At 49.9% G+C, this 16992-nt stretch overlaps 1 protein-coding gene across 1 annotated transcript in view; it reads left to right on the forward strand.

Annotated features, from left to right (window-relative positions):
- AMER1 (APC membrane recruitment protein 1) overlaps positions 1-16395 on the forward strand; it is a 21257-nt gene extending 4862 nt beyond the window's left edge. The window contains exon 2 of the mRNA XM_011965033.1: positions 8175-16395. Coding sequence (XP_011820423.1) covers positions 8273-11674 — 3402 coding nt within the window. The 5' untranslated portion in view covers positions 8175-8272 and the 3' untranslated portion in view covers positions 11675-16395. The remainder of the gene's footprint in view (positions 1-8174) is intronic.
- Positions 16396-16992: the final 597 nt, after the last annotated feature.

A 16992-nucleotide genomic window follows, 5' to 3' on the forward strand; every position in this document is an offset into this window, starting at 1 on the left:
TGGAGCAGGGTTGTTTCTCCCATACACACTGTCTACGAGTGGAGATGTAACAGTTCTTGAGGGAATTTTGTTTCTTTGAGACATGGTCTTGCTCTGCGGCCCAGTCTGGAGTGCAGTGGCGTGGCCATGGCTCATTGCAGCCTTGATGTCTCAGGCCCAAGAGATCCTCCTGCCTCAGCCTTCCATGTAGCTGGGACTACAGGTGCACACCACCACACCCGGTTAATTTTTTGTATTTTTTGTAGAGATGAGGTTTTGCCATGCTGCCAGGGCTGGTCTCAAACTCCTGGGGTTAAGTGATCCACCTGGCTAGGCCTCCCAAAGTGCCGGAATTGCAGGTGTGAGCCACCATGCCTGGCCCTTAAGGAATTTTTAACACCTCCACTATACTAGGAGGGGATCATTAGACTGCCAAATTCTTCCAACTACCTCCTCTCCTTTTGAAATATTCAGTCCTGGCAAAGCTGCAGACCAAGACCAAGAGGCAAAAGAGACATGAAACGAGTGAAAGGTTCCCCTTATGAAGCTCCCAAGTTTCATCTCCTACAGTTTTTCCCCCTGCTGGGCTTCCAAGTGGATACTAATCCTCCATCCCTAGTGAGCATGCCTCAAGCCTCCCTCTCCATCTGCTCAGTCCTTCTTGCTGAGGGCTGTGGCTCTTTTCAGGGGAATGAGGAATGGCATGACCAGTTCTGGGCCCCCTCCTTTCTGGATATGTTGGAAATATTCACAGGCCAGACTCAGTGCATTTTGAAAGAGCAAAATGTTGAGGGGTGGTGCAAGGAGTGAGGCTGGGCCACAGTGCACCTCTGTCCTGAAGTGGTGAACTAGGTCCAACCAGCTAGGTAACCAGGCCTACCAGTAAGACCGAGGACCCCCAAAGCCAATCCAGTGCCCCCTGCTATGCCTTCTGACTCAGCAACCATTAGAAAACTGGGCACAGGACCACTCCTCCCCCAGCCTCTCAGGGCAACCTGGAGCAAGCAGACTGCCTGGTCCAATCTCCCATTTCTAGATGTAGAAACTGAGGTCCAGAACAGGGAAAGGATTTGCTCAAGTTTACTCAGAAGTCCAAAGTTCCTGGTCCCCAATTCAGTTCCAGAGTTCTTCCTCAAATTACACTCTCCTAGTCCCCTCCCAAGCCTCAGTTTCCTCACTTAGCCTCTCATACAGGGCATGGTTAGTAGAAGGGAGTGGACACATAGGAAAGTCAGAGGTATCTGTTGTTCACTTGACCCAGCTGCTCCTCTGTAGGCTTTCCTTGGCTGCTCTGTCACATCTGTTTCTCTGGAGTTAACTCCTCTCCTGTTTTTCATTTGAACAGGGGTTGGGGAAGGGTTGGCGCCTGTCTGATCTCACTCTAGCTGGGCTAGTACTGACTTAGTGGAAGCCTATGCAGGCAGGCATGGTACCCACTTCAGATACACTTCTCTCTAAGAAAGTTTGGGAGCCTGAGATGGGAGTGGCAAGTAAGTGGCTCCCAAAGCCCCTGTCATTCAAGGCAAGCTGGGCAGGGAGGGGACCTCAAGAGCCTGAGGACAAAGCTGGGGCACTGAGAGGACTCACCAGGAAAGCCCATTTCTAGGGAGAGGTGATATCTGGGTGACCACATCTCCCAGACTGGGCAAACCTCTGTGTATTTGGAGCTGGGGCCAAGAGGCAGAGAAACAAGGCTGAGAAACTTGCAAGGGGCACTCAGGGAGAGCAAGCCTTGAACGTCAGACATAGGGGTTTGGCCCTTATCCTATAGGCAGTGCAGAATAATTTGGTAAGTGGAGGAGTGATGTGCTGAAATAGGAGTTGTAAGAAAATGAACCTGGCAACAATGTACAGGATGAATGAGATGGGAGAGGGGAGCCAGGGGGTGTTGCGACAGGGAGGGACTAGAGGGAGCTCAGCTAAGAGGCTTGTGTCATCTTCGGAGAATGTGGAGTGACAGTTGAGGAGCTGGAGGGGAAAAGGTGCCTGCAAGTGGCCTCATCACAAGAGCCCTTTATTGAATATCTGCTTAGTATGTAGTTACCAGTTTGCTTTTACATGGGTCATCTCTAATCCTTACCACAATCCTGCATGGTACATAGCATTTTCTTCATTTTGCCGATAAGGCATTTGAGTGTCAGAGAGGTTAGGTCACTTTCTCAAACCACACAGCCTATAGAAGGTGAGACTGGCATTCCAGTTCCGGACCAAGAAACTGCAGCCGAATTAGAATTCAGTTGAATCAGCATTGTTTGAGCTCTTGCTATGTGCTAGATGTAGTGACTGTAAGATGAAGGAGGGTCCATTTGAGAGAGATGAATGAACAGACCAAAGCCTGTCAGGATGAATTACACAAAGCTCAGTATGTGAACAAGTCAGTTGAGGGGGGCTGGTGGGGGAATAGGGACAGGAGAGAGAAGTCCCAGTTTGGGGTCTTGCTGAATCTGGAGTTGGTGAGATGCCCCCTGGGCAGGAGGTGCCCCTCAGCAAGAAGGCTGCAAATTAGGGGAGGAGTGAATGAAGGGGTAGCTGAGGGGGCTCTGCCAGCTGCCTCTACAACTCCATCAGAGGGTACCAAGCCAAGCAGCCCTTCCTTCAGGCTCTGACCAAATAGCTTTGAGAGCAGTACTTGGCTATGGGTGTTAGAAATGGATCATTCAAGTTCCAGATGATCTGATAAGTCATTTTCTTTAAATAGCTCAAATTCTGCATCTTTGTCCATGTTGGCAGGTTTCTAGTTTTTGGGCCACTCAAACCTATCTCTTAAGGAAAAGGGGAGTAGAGTGACATGTCCTGTAGTTTGAGAGGAGTGGTGGTAGGGTTGCTGATTAGGAGAGCAGCCACAGGCTGGGTTGTTGGCCCCTAGATTCTAATGTCACCAGGCTTTCTAGAATGTGTTTGGTAGGATCCAAACAGTGGCAACCAGTGAGGACTGGAAATGTGGCAAAGAAGGCTTAGCAGGGCTGGTACAGAGGTGGGATGGGAGTGGGAGATTATAGTTCTTGCTGGTGTGAGGGGAACCTTTGCAGTTCTCTCGCTCAGTCTTCCTCCTTTGATTGGTAGCCTGCACGGTGCAGCAGAATGGCATGAAATTGAGACTCAACAGTCCTGGGAGCTAGTGTGGCTCTGTCACCATTTCACTATGTGACCTTGGACAAGTCTTTTCCCAACTCTAGGCACAGTTTCCTTCTCTGTGACAAGGAGTTGCCATCCCCCACCAGGCCTGATTAATGGGGTGACTGAGGAGGGCAAATGCGGGGTGTGGGAGTAGGAATTGCTTTGTAAAGTGGTAAATACCCTGAGAGTGAAGAATATCTGTTGATTTGCATTTCCTTTGATGTTGGTACTTTTAGCTGAGTTTGACCTGGGCTAGAGAACCTGGCTAGTTGAAAGTCCCACATAATCCTGGGCTGCTAGCCAGTAGCTAGCTGACTCTTTTAGGTTCCTAAATATCGAAAGTTGGCTAAATGAGCAAGTAAAGCCTCCTATGACATGACCATACAGTTATCCTCATTTACCATTTGCCATTTGGGGAAACTGAGCCCCAAAGAAGTTTGGTGACTTACCCACAGAGCCCTAGGGAGCACCCTACTGAACCTGAGATGATTTTACTTCTAGAAATTGTTCTACCATAGTTTGAATAAAATATGAATAAAAGTTAGTTACTATAATGTTTTGAGCTTCTGCTATGTAATGCACTTGATTTGGTACATTATGTGGGCTGGTTTTACTTCTTACAATAGCCTTAAGAGGTAAGCACTCTCAGTGGCCTCATTTTGCAGTTAAGGAAACTGAGGCATAAACATGGGAAAAAAAACTTTCTGGATTTCCCCTAGCTGGGCAGAGTTGATTCCAGCGCAGAACTGGCCAGCTCTCTGGAGGGCCATCCTCACCATTTTTTCTTTAACCAACCCTCCCCAACATACAGAAGGGCAGGTGGGCCTGAAGTGGGCTTGCTTTCAGGAAAACTGCTTGGAACAGGCCTGAGGAACTATGGCTGGTCAAGGCCATGTCTCTGGAGCTACTGCATAAATCCACATGCTTCTGTTTCTTCCCCAATTCAGCCCTCTCTAAGTTGGCCAAGCTGGCCCCAGGAAGCTGATTTGGAGCAGAATGTGCAAGGCTCATGTTGCAGCTGTCCCTTCTCCTTGAGAAGGGTCTCTAGGGCGGGTATGTGGTTGGCCTCCTGCCTATGTTTTAAGTGGAGAGGAGAAGGAAGAAGCTCTTCCTTTGTAGCCAGCCTTCCACTGGCCCCAGAATGGCCTAAATCTGGCTCAGGGAGCTGGAATGGCCCCAGCACTTTCTACCACAGTCTGCTTTCTGCCATGATAGCAGCAACTGCAGCAGGCAGCCCCTGCAAGGGACCACAGAGTGGCTTGGGAGGGTTCTCTTAACCCCTAACCCACCTGAAACTCAGCCACACTGGTTAACGAACATGAGGGTTGTGGGGCCCTGCATTTGGCAGTGTCACTTTCTTGGCAGGACCCCCAGGGAAAGCCAGTCCCAGCCTAGGGGATCTGCAGAGTCTGTCCTTTGCTGTCTCCTTTACTTTCTGCTCCACCTGACTCTCCTGGTGAACTCTTGTGGTCCTAAGTAAAGGCAGCATAACCCATTGAGGAAGGATAGCTTTGGCACCTGTTTGGATAGCAAAGAGGATGGAGAAGAGGCCTAGGGCAGAGGTAGCTAGGTGGGGCTAGGCTAGGGAGCTACCAACTAGACCCTGCTACCTTCCTTCCCAGTGTTCTGGGTGACATAGGCAGAGACACTGTGAATGGCTGTAGGGGTACATGGCTCTGGGAGAGAGAACGCAGAGTACTAGTTTAAGGCTGGTACCTGCCAGCAAAGATGACCCTGGACTTGGTTAGGAGAAGGGCCTGAACTGGAGGGAGAGAAACTCCATCCCAGGGATACCCTGCCTAATTCATCTATCTCCCACAACACACACAGAGGACTTTTCAAACCTCTTAGCAGAGGAGTTTGTGTAGATACACACACCTCTTTAAAATCCCCTCATATCTGTCTCCCTCTCAGCGTGGACCAAGGCAGCAAGTCCCTGAGCTTCCCACAGTGAGTGAATAGCTTTCCCAAATGAACAGCCTTTAACACATGGTCAGTCGCTTCCTAAGAAACTGGGATCTGACCTAGAAGGAGTAATAATAACAGTAATGACAGCCTTTCTCATTTGCACTGTACTATACAGTTTATGAAGTGCTTTTTTTGTGCCTATTATCACATCAAATCGTCACACCACTGTAGTGGGCAGGTAGAAGGATAGGTAGAGGAGCTGTTTTGGTCTCAAAATAGCTCACAAGTACCTGAGTTTCAGCAGGCTACATTGGCACATTCAGGGTCCCTTGGCAGATGGGAGGCTGACATGGCCTGGACCCCAGCCCTGTGGTCCATGGCTCCTTCCACAACAAACTGCAGCTCCCTGTGGCAGGAAAGGGGACAATACAGAGAGAGGTGGGTGGGCTGGCCTCTACCCCACAGAGCATAGGAGCAAGGGCAAGGGAAAGCCCAAAGAGACTGTCCTCCAACTGGGGCATCAAGGCTCCGGAAAGCAGCCTTCTTTGTGATTCAATTTGCCTAATCACTCTGTTCCCAGGAACTCCAGCCCCAAACCCAGCAGGACAAGTCAGCCTGTGATTCACAAGGATGTCTAGGTCCATAAAGTTTTTCACTTGACTCTGAGGTTTTCCTTGAGGCCCAGCCTTACTGTCCAAGAAGTGTCTTTCTCCCTTTCACATTATCTTTGAATATGTTTACAAGGTATAAAGAATGATACTCCACCAACCAGCTTAAGAAATAACGGGCTATTCTTTAAGGCAGCAATCCCCAACCTTTTTGGAACCAGGGACCTGTTTCGTGGAAGATAGTTTTTCCACGGATGGAGAGGGGGAAGGTTTTGGGATAAAACTGTTCCATCTCAGATCATCAGGCATTTGTTAGATTCTCATAAGGAGAGTGCAACCTAGATCCTTGCATGTGCAGTTTGCAATAGGGTTCACGCTGCTATGAGAATCTGCCTCTGCTGATCTGACAGAAGGCGGAGCTCAGGTAATGCTCACCTCGCTCTCCTGCCTGCTAGTCACTTCCTGTTGTGTGGTCCAGTTTCTAACAGACTGTTACATGTAGGACTCTCCCTGTTAGCCTAGGAACTCCCTAGAAGCAAAGGCTGGGAGTTCTCCCTTCTTGGCCTGCCCTGCAGCACTGAATTCCAGAGAGGAATAGAATTTCACAAACAACTCCAGTACTGCCACCCCAACTCCCCTATCCCCAACACCGTGATGATAACCTTACCAGTAATTTTAAGGCTGAGGTAAAAATGTGCTGTGGAAAGTGGAGCATTCAGACATGATAGGACTCCTATTCCCACCAGACCCAGGGGCAGAAAACTGGGTGATTGTGTGTTTAGGTATGATTGTGTGTGTATTTGGAGGTGGGAGGGGGCGCTGTCTATTGTGGGACTATCAGTTGCAGGGCTGAGTTGGAATAGTGTGATGTCAAAATATGTCACAGAAAAATCTCTAACCTGAGCAAATGGCAATGCAGATCTCTGCGGAGAGAGGTTCAAATGAACTTTCCTTTTCACCTGCTTTTTTCTTTTCTGGATAACCAGCTGTTATCTTCCTCCAGTTTTAATATACAGTTATGTAGAGTGTTCTTTATCACACTGATGATTCAAGTGTCAAGCCAAGCAAGGCAACAGGCACAAAATTAATGATTGCCAGACAGAAGCAGGAGCTCCAAGGCTAGAGTGTAGCTGCCAGCCTCTTTCCACGCTCATTGCTGGTCCACAGTCTTCCACTTCAGGTGAATGTGTGAATCTTATTACTGTGGCAAGCAGTCACAGGCCTGGTGTACTGTCCAGCTGTTCCTGAACCAAGGGTGCTTGCTTCTCTCCCCCTCTCTTCCTCTTCCTTCCCTCCCCTTCCCCTTCCCCTCTCTCCTCTCCTCCCAGATCCCCCATCTGCTGGTGCCACTCTACAGAGAGGGGACACACTGGTGAGGGACTTCCCAGGGAGGGGTCATTGGGTTTTAGCAGGCTGGTCACTGAGCTAGCCGATGACCAGAGGTGCAGAGGTATATTGTGGTGGGTAGTGGCTAGGTCTTGTTTTTATTCCGTCTTTGTTGGTATTTGGGCATTTGGAGGATTGAGAGCCTTAACCAGAAGGGTGTGGCTTGCACCAGATTTATTTATTTAAAAAGCTATTGGGAACCTATCTCACACACCAGGAATATGAAACACGTAGGGCCTTCAAGAAGTTCCCTTCCTAGATAGAGAACTAGATGGGGACAAAAATAATAAGAGGAGGAGAGTAGAGGAGAAACAGTCCACCTCATGGTTCTCAAGGGGAATTTGGGGTTCCATTGCTGACCACATTAAAATATCTTCCCAACAGGACAGCCAATAGAGGGTCTGGCTTAGACCCACCCTCATATCACCTCTCTGAGGGAGAGATGTTGGTAGGCCTCTTGGATGGCGAATATTGAAGCCCAGAGAGTACCTTTCTTGAGGCTCCCATTTCATTGTCTTAGCAGGTCCTAGATTGCAAACCTAGTTTTCGGATCTGTGAGGCTCCTGTTCTGAGATTCTGAAGCCTGAGCATGGTTCTGTAGGCAATTTAGGAAGCTATGGATGGGAGGTGAAACTTCAGGTCCACTTTTCAGTCTCAGATGAAATGTCAGTGAGAGCCCAGTCTAATGTGAAACTGAAGCTTGACTCCAACAGAACCCTGTGAGGACTCAATAGACTTTTTTGCCAGATACTTTTCAAAAATTCTGTGATATTGGAGCCAACATCCCTTTTTCCTTTCTTGTCTCTCCCTATCCTCATCCCCTTTGATAATTGATAATACCTCCCGCAACCAATAGCACCACTAGGCCTTTCACACAACTGCAAGTCCCCCTGCCAGTGGTCCCCTGAGCTTAGGATGGTCTGAAGGGAGTGGACCCAGCAAGAAGGTAGTGGGTGAAGGCTTCTTGTTGCTCAGTGTAGAGTTTTGCTGCCTTGGGGCCCAGAGGGAGCTGGCCCAGCAAGCCAAGCATATCGAGTGGATTAAGATTTACCCCACATTTTCCCTTACTTTCTTTCTCGTTCCGCTCAAGCCTGATGTCCGGTGAAAGCAAACCCAGCCTGGATGCTTGCTCACTAGTATCTGTCTCTCTGTCTTTGTCTCTCCTATCTCCTCCAGACCGCACTGTGATGCTTCCTGACTGATAATGTTATAACAGTGCCTGGAAGCCTGAGGCTGAATTTCCAGCTGGACGTACCTCAGTTGTCCCCATCATCATGGAGACCCAAAAGGATGAAGCTGCTCAGGCCAAGGGAGCTGCAGCCTCTGGGAGTACCCATGAACAAACGACAGAAAAAGGAGCCAAGAACAAGGCAGCTAAGGCGATAGAAGGACCAACATCAGAGCCATCCTCATCCGGCCCAGGTAGGCTGAAGAAAACTGCCATGAAACTCTTTGGTGGCAAGAAGGGTATCTGTACTCTGCCTAGTTTCTTTGGAGGGGGACGGAGCAAAGGTTCTGGGAAAGGCAGCTCCAAGAAAGGTCTCAGCAAGAGCAAGACCCACGATGGCCTGAGTGAAGCAGCCCATGGCCCTGAAGATGTTGTCAGTGAAGGAACTGACTTCTCCCTGCCTTTGCCTGAATTACCCTGCCGATTTCCCAGCTCTCAGAGTGCCCATGGGGCTTTGGAGACAGGCTCCAGATGTAAGCCGTCTGTGGCTGGAGCCACAGAGAAAGCTGTGGCTGAGAAGGTTCCATCTATGCCCAAGCCAAAGAAAGGCCTAAAAGGCTTTTTTAGCAGTATCCGCCGTCACCGGAAGAGCAAGGTCACTGGGGCTGAGCAAAGTGAGCCAGGGGCCAAGGGGCCTGAGAGGGTCAAAGCCAGGCCTCATGAGCACGTGAGCTCAGCCCCTCGGGTGCCCTGCCCTGAGGAGACCTTCCAAGCCCCTAGAAAGGAAAATGCTAACCCCCAAGATGCCCCTGGGCCAAAAGTTTCTCCAACACCAGAGCCTTCTCCACCAACTACTGAGACAATGGCCTGTAAAGATCCAGAAAAACCCATGGAGGTCTGTGCCTCAGCACATGTGCAACCCAAACCTGCCCCTGAATCCAGTAGCCTAGAGGAACCCCATAGCCCAGAAACAGGGGAGAAGGTAGTAGCAGGAGAGGTAAACCCACCCAATGGCCCTGTGGGGGACCAGCTGAGCCTCTTGTTTGGGGATGTGACATCCCTGAAAAGCTTTGACTCATTGACAGGTTGTGGTGACATTATAGCAGAACAGGACATGGACAGTATGACAGACAGCATGGCCTCTGGGGGCCAGAGAGCAAACCGAGATGGGACCAAGCGAAGTTCCTGCCTGGTGACCTACCAGGGAGGTGGGGAGGAGATGGCCTTGCCAGATGATGACGAGGAGGAGGAAGAGGAAGAAGAGGTAGAATTAGAGGAGGAAGAAGAGGAGGTTAAGGAGGAGGAAGAAGATGATGACTTAGAATATCTGTGGGCAACTGCTCAGATGTATCCAAGGCCCAATATGAACCTGGGCTACCATCCCACCACATCCCCAGGCCACCACGGCTACATGCTCCTTGACCCAGTTAGGTCTTATCCTGGCCTAGCCCCTGGGGAACTTTTGACTCCTCAGAGTGACCAGCAAGAATCCGCCCCCAATAGTGATGAAGGTTATTATGACTCCACCACACCTGGATTTGAGGATGATTCAGGTGAGGCCCTGGGGCTTGTCCACAGGGATTGTCTACCCCGAGACAGTTACAGTGGAGATGCCCTATATGAGTTCTATGAGCCAGATGACAGCCTTGAGAACTCTCCACCTGGAGATGACTGCCTTTATGACCTCCATGGTCGAAGCTCTGAGATGTTTGACCCCTTCTTAAACTTTGAGCCCTTTTCTTCCTCCCGGCCACCTGGGGCAATGGAGACAGAGGAAGAACGGCTAGTGACCATCCAGAAACAGTTGTTGTATTGGGAGCTTCGGCGGGAGCAGCTTGAGGCCCAGGAGGCACGTGCCCGAGAAGCTCATGCCAGGGAGGCCCACACCAGGGAGGCCTATACTCGAGAGTCTCATGGCAGGGAAGCCTATGCCGGGGAGGTCCACACTTGGGAAGCTCGTGGCAGGGAGGCCAGAACCCGAGAAACCCAGGCCCGAGAGGCTCGTTCTAGAGAGACTCAAGTCCGAGAGGCCCAGGCCCGGCAGGAGAAGCGCGTCTTAGAGTATCAGATGAGGCCCTTAGGCCCATCAGTGATGGGCCTGGCAGCAGGGCTATCAGGAACCTCTCAGATTTCCCACCGGGGAATTACCTCAGCTTTTCCCACCACTGCGAGCAGCGAGCCAGACTGGAGGGACTTCCGTCCTCTTGAGAAGCGTTATGAAGGAACCTGCTCCAAGAAAGATCAAAGTACCTGCCTAATGCAGCTCTTCCAGAGTGATGCCATGTTTGAGCCAGATATGCAAGAAGCAAATTTTGGAGGATCTCCCAGGAGGGCCTACCCTACTTATTCACCCCCTGAAGATCCAGAGGAAGAGGAGGTTGAGAAGGAAGGGAATGCCACTGTGAGTTTCTCACAGGCCCTGGTAGAGTTCACCAGCAATGGGAACCTCTTTTCCAGTATGTCCTGCAGCTCTGACTCTGACTCATCTTTCACTCAAAACCTCCCTGAGCTGCCTCCCATGGTGACCTTTGACATTGCTGATGTGGAACGGGATGGGGAAGGCAAGTGTGAAGAGAATCCTGAGTTCCACAATGATGAAGATCTTGCAGCCTCCTTGGAAGCCTTTGAGCTGGGCTACTATCACAAACATGCCTTCAACAACTACCATAGTCGATTCTACCAAGGCCTGCCCTGGGGTGTGAGCAGCCTCCCTCGATACTTGGGACTGCCTGGACTGCACCCTCGACCTCCACCTGCTGCTATGGCCCTCAACAGGAGAAGCCGCTCTCTCGACACTGCAGAGACCCTGGAGATGGAGCTCTCCAATTCCCACTTGGCCCAGGGCTACCTGGAGTCTGATGAGCTGCAGGCCCAGCGGGAAGATTCAGATGAAGAAGACGAAGAGGAGGAAGGAGAATGGAGCCGAGACAGTCCCCTTTCCCTCTATACTGAACCCCCAGGGGCCTATGATTGGCCTGCTTGGGCTCCCTGCCCTATTCCAGTGGGGCCAGGTCCTGCCTGGGTAAGCCCTAACCAGTTGGACAGACCTTCCAGCCAGTCTCCATATGAGCAGGCAACCTGTTGCATACCTCCTATGACCACGTCAGTGTCACTATCAGTGCCAGAGTCAAGGGCACCTGGGGAATCCGGGCCTCAGCTAGCTCGTCCCTCACACCTACACCTACCCATGGGCCCTTGCTATAACCTCCAGCCACAGGCCTCCCAGAGTGTGAGGGCCAGGCCTCGAGATGTGCTGCTGCCTGTTGATGAGCCCAGTTGCTCTTCCAGTTCTGGAGGCTTCAGCCCCAGCCCTCTACCACAGGCCAAGCCTGTGGGCATCACCCATGGCATTCCTCAGCTGCCCAGGGTCCAGCCTGAGCACCCCCAGCCTCAGCCCACTCACTATGGACCTTCCAGCCTTGACCTGTCAAAGGAGAGGTCCGAGCAAGGTGCCTCTCTTGCCACCAGCTACTCCTCCACTGCCGTGAATGGAAACCTAGCCAAGTAGTTATCATCAGTTCTGGAGTAGGGGCACGGGGCCTGAGCATGTGAATGGGGATCAGGGGTTGGGCAGAGGGGTGGGGGGGGTGGGGGTTGCTGTTTAACTTGAAAACCCTTTGGGCCAAGGAAAACTCCTATGAGTTTTCACCTTGGTTTTCCCACTTCCCTCTTCTGCCATCTATGGCCACGTTCAACTCAAGTGCATCTGCCCAGGGAGGCTGCTGCTGCTACTGCACTCCAGTTTTTGCTTTTGAGGTTTCTTCTTGTGACCCCATGCTGGGTTTGGGATGCTGTAATTTTGTGCCTATTCCAGTTGCCAAGTTAGTGATTATATATATATGTATATATATATACACACACACAGACACATATATATGTATATACACACACACACACACACACACACACGCACACACATATTTAGCATGCATCCTTGACACAGGCTAAACCTTTAGCGCTCCCTGCCCGTTTTCCCCGGTGAATGATGAACCACTGATTAGCAGCCAAGTCTGCATTGCCTCCCACTTGGGGAAGTGGGGCTTATTTGCTATTAGCAATGTGAAATTATGGTACAGATCCTCCCCACCCCTATTCCTTCTAGCCTTGGCATAGCTGCCATCATTATATCAGATGACTATAAGCTATTCATCCCAGCTAGCTGTCCTTAGGATCAAGTAGCATGTGTCTCACAGCCTATCACTGTGGACTTCGGCATCATGACCAGATGGGGGCCTTTTAACCTGTCCTGCCATAGCTTGGGTTAAAGACAAAAACGCTAATCCCCTTGATGGAGCGATAAAATTAATCGATTTGCAAACAGAAGACAAAACAAAGTTCTGTTGTGGACACTGCCATAGAGTCCTGAGCTCTGGAATGATAGGATTTTTTTTTTCTTTCTTTTAAGCCTGTGACTACCTGAGTTGCAGAAACTTTTGAATTTTTGCTCTTTTTTCCTCTAAAGGAAGTTTTCATAATCTCATCACAAGGAACTTGGTCTTTTAATTGAGATAAGGGAATAGAAGCAACCTAAATTAGGCTTGACTATAGGGGCTGGGGTTTTTGTGGGGTGTAGGGGAAAGATAGAAAATGAGGGTCCTTTTATCACAGCCAGCAAGAGAGGGGATTTCAGACTTTGCAGAGCTTGAGGTATCTCAGTTTCTTAAAAGGGAAAACTACTCCCTTCTCAAGCCTCCCAACACAAAAAGTTCCTTAAGCCTTGCCCACCCCATCATTTGAACTCTGCAATAAGGCCCCAGCTTTGCACTCCCAAGACAGGATACCAAAGGCATCTCAGCTGCTGTTCTGGGCCCTTTAAAGAGCTTTTATCTTCCAATTAGCCAAGTCCTCAGCATCATCAAAGGACAGGGCTTCTTGGCAGTTGCAGCCCTTTATGGAATGAATGGCACCCTCCCTTCTCCTGCATCCATGCAGTTTTCATGTTAAACTAGGTTGGAAATACTGGTGGGGAAGAGCTTGCTGTCAGGAAGCCACTGGAACAGGCTAATCTTGCCAAGCCCAACCTCTCATTAGTCACCTATAGGAGAGGGTTCCTTTTACATGTCTTTATTGGAAATGGCATATGGAACATTTTTTGCTTGGCTGTGTTCACTCAAATTATGATTATTGCACCCCCACCCCCACATCCCACCATCTCCATGCCTGTTGAGAGAAGAAGTCAACAGGGTTCTTGCCATTCCTGAGATAGAGCATTTTAGCTTGGAAACAGATGCTGTTTGCCCTCTAAGTCAAGGTGACTTTGTGGGCAAACTGTTTCTTGGCCAGGAGATGTGTCCATGCTGGTCTTTGTCACCATTTCTCAGATTGGGGTTGGCCGTTACTCACAAATAGCAGACCTGGCTGGTAGAAGCTGCACCCCTGGAAGCACCACATGAATTTGCATGGCACTAACACCACCACTCAAGGGACCCAGACCAGCTCTTCAAGCTGACTTTGGCTACAGATACATTGTGAAGAAATGTGTCTATTGTAGAGCTGGAGAATGAAAGAGGGTGAGGAAGGCCCTCCTTACCCCAAGCACAGCATTCCAAGAGAGAAGTGCCCAAATTCCAACTTTCTGGCCTCTTACCAAAGCTGCTCTGGGATGGTGGGGCTGAAATTGGCCTGGCTGTTTGGCAGGAAGTAAACACTCACCAAATGCCTTTACAACAGGGAAAAACCCACCTCTTGCCTCTTCTTTCAGGGCAGCTTGAGCTCCTGTCTACATGTGGACTGTGCCAGCCACAGCAGGCAGTAGAGCCATCACCAGCCTCAGACCCTGCTGGAGAAGGGCCATCAGCCTATCTGGGAAAAGAAAAAGGAGGTGGTCAACCTTTGGCTAAGGGCTGAGAGCTGCCCTCAGGGTCAGGAAGGCAGCATGAGGCATTGTCTCTGAGGGGCACTGGCATAGCCCTGACACACTTTGATGGGCTTTGGAAGGTCACACACCACAGAGTAGGGCCTGGGGCTGAGTGAGAGTTCATGGTTTGGACAGCCTTGCTGCCTGCAAGTCCCTTCACTGCCCTAGCCAGCCCAGGGATAGGATCCTTACCACCTGAAGTGGGGCAGCCAAGATATGTGGCTGCAGAAGCAGGTTCCTTTGAATCTCTAGCGCTAAGCAGTTTATGGCTGAAATCCAACTGCCGCTTAGAGGTGGAAGGAAGACCTGTCTGGGCACCCATGGTGATGACAGCACAAGGTGACACTGGGAGAGCCAGCCAAGCTTCAGGCCTGTTTCCAAACAGACCAGTGCTGACTTGGTTGGCAGCAAATACGCCCCAGACCACTAAAACTGTTGATATCATGTCCACACCTCCAAGACTATGACTAAATGAACACCATGTCTCCATTGCAAGGTCCTAGAATAACGCTTTTGGATGTGACTTTAAGGGAAAATGGGACTTAGTGAAAGCAGCTGCCTTAATCTTGTTACCCAGTAGGCCTAGTGCCAGACAGCTGTGATCCTGAGAATTCCCAGATGAGACTGATCCTTGGAGAACCAGTGAATGTGGATAGAGAAGGCTACCTAGTAGGCCTCTCCCAGGGCCAGGATGCCAGTTTCTTGGTGCTTTAGCATCTCCAAGGAAGCACTGCCTTGGGGCCCAGTTCAAGCCAGCCCTACCTATCTGGCCTCAACTTGGGTACCAGGCCACAAGACTGCCCGGATAATGGGTTCAGTAAACACCAGTCTCTCCCTCCTTAGTCCTATGACAAGAAGGGAAGTAGCTTCACACACTCAGGAGGCTGGGTATGTACCCTTCATCCTGCTGCCAGCAGCTTTCCTTACCTGTGCCAGTGCCACCACCCCACCTGCCCTCAGCCCCCAGGCCCAGTTGCTAGAGGGAGGCATGGGGTTTAGCAGGGAGACTTCAAGTTTACCCATGTGTATGTTGCATTCAAGTTGTTTTTAATATATATATATATCAAAAGTCAATTATATATTTTTATATTGTTTGCATTTTATATTCATGGAAAACAATGTTTATCAATTGTTCTTTTCTGATTTATTTTTAAGCGGTGCTGTTTACAGTTTTAAACAAAACAAAGATGACACAAAAATTGCTGCTGCTTGTGCAGAGGGCTGGCATCTCAACTGCCTAGGGCCCTCCCTCTTTCCCCTCTCCCTACGTTAGCTGTATCACACTGTCCATTCCCTCCCCTCATGATAGGGACAGCAGAAGATGCCCAGGTACTGAAGACAAACGCCAGGTGACTCAGGCGTGTGGGACCTGGTAGATAGCTTGTTATTTTCTGGCTCTATTTTATGTTTTTCTTTCTTTTGAACCCTCCTTCCCCATGTCTAGACCTTCTGAGAGTACTCATGTGCCTTTTTTTTTTTTTTTTTCCTCTTTATGTTTTGTGCTTTTGTTTTGAAATCAGAGTGCCCATGTTGTGCTATTTGTCTTGTTGAGTTTCTCCAAAGGAGCATTTTGGGGACATTCTCCACCCAATGGGGAAGGCAGGGGGTTTCAACCATGTCCCCTTTCCCCGAGAAGCTGTGGGAGACAGATGACAATGATGCTTGCACTATCAGGAATTTACCATCTCGTTGAGGAAACCTTTGCATAGGACTTCCTAGGAGCTCAGTTGATTGTGACATTTGCCCAGAAGAGGCTTTGGGGAACTCCTTCACCCCTCTTGCTGCTTTGGGGGAATATCCTCCCCTACCACCATTCCCCCTCCCCTGCCCTGCTCCAGCTCACACGTGGATGGTACTTTGGGGAACAGTGACTTTCAGGGTGATGGCTTGCTGGCCTGATCCCCAACTTTCCAATCCTATAGTCACTCCAAAGAAGAAAATCCACATGGTATGTATATGTGTGAGGGTTGGGTCTATTGAGAGGTGGGACTTTAATTATTGTTATTATTATTGGTGCTTATTTTTCCTGCTGTATATGGGGGTGGGGGTGGGGGAATAAAACAGGAATGTATATTTAGGTCATGTTAAATAAAATGGCTGGAGGAAGGAGGGAAGAAATTAGGAACTGCAGTACATCATCACCCCAGGTGTAAGAGTTATTTCTCTCCCAGTGCAGAAAGGGGAGTGTGGCCCCTGGCTGTACCTGAGCTTCCTCTTCGCCATCCCTGAGACATCACAGAATCACCTGGGTTCTGACCTCTCCACTTCTAGCTCTCACTGACATCTGGATATCTGGATGCACTGCCTGTTTGTAACAACATCTTTGCTGAATGCTAATAAACTTCTGGGTTCAAGAGGGAACCCCTCAGTCACTAATGTGCATTCTTGTGGTTTGTTCCACAGTAGCGTGCCTGTAACCCATGGTTGTTGAGATTGCCCTTGGAGAGAAATTGAGAAACCAAGGAGGTGGTGGGTGGAGGTGGAATGGGGAGAACCTAGCAGGGGAAACAGAAGCCAGGGCTAAAATTGAAAGTAGAGGAAATTGCAGTTTTTCATCCAAGCCATGCCTTACATCCCAGTCAGATGCCATATTGGTAAACTCTATCACACCTTCTATGCCCTAAGACCTGCCCCTGAAGTCCCTGTGCACTGCCAGGGGCTGGCTAGCACTTCTAAAATTAGCCTCAATTTCTGCAAGTATGCTATCTCCCTACCAGCCAGGAGACAAAGATGTGTACCTCCTGCTGATGGCTCAATCAAAAGGTTATGTCTAATGGTGGGACCAGCAGGCCAAGCTGCAGGAATGGCATCTTTTATCCAGGCCTATGGGCAGAGATGCTGGCCAGATAGCTGCCTGCCCCACCTATTCAGCTGTTGGGCTGGGTGGGGGAATGTGGCTTCTGCCACTTATTGCAGGACATCTTATCCAGTGAGCACCAGTGGTATACCACAGCAACAATCAGTCACCT

This window comes from Mandrillus leucophaeus, unplaced genomic scaffold (genome assembly GCF_000951045.1).
Source record: "Mandrillus leucophaeus isolate KB7577 unplaced genomic scaffold, Mleu.le_1.0 Scaffold713, whole genome shotgun sequence".
Classification (NCBI taxonomy): domain Eukaryota; kingdom Metazoa; phylum Chordata; class Mammalia; order Primates; family Cercopithecidae; genus Mandrillus; species Mandrillus leucophaeus.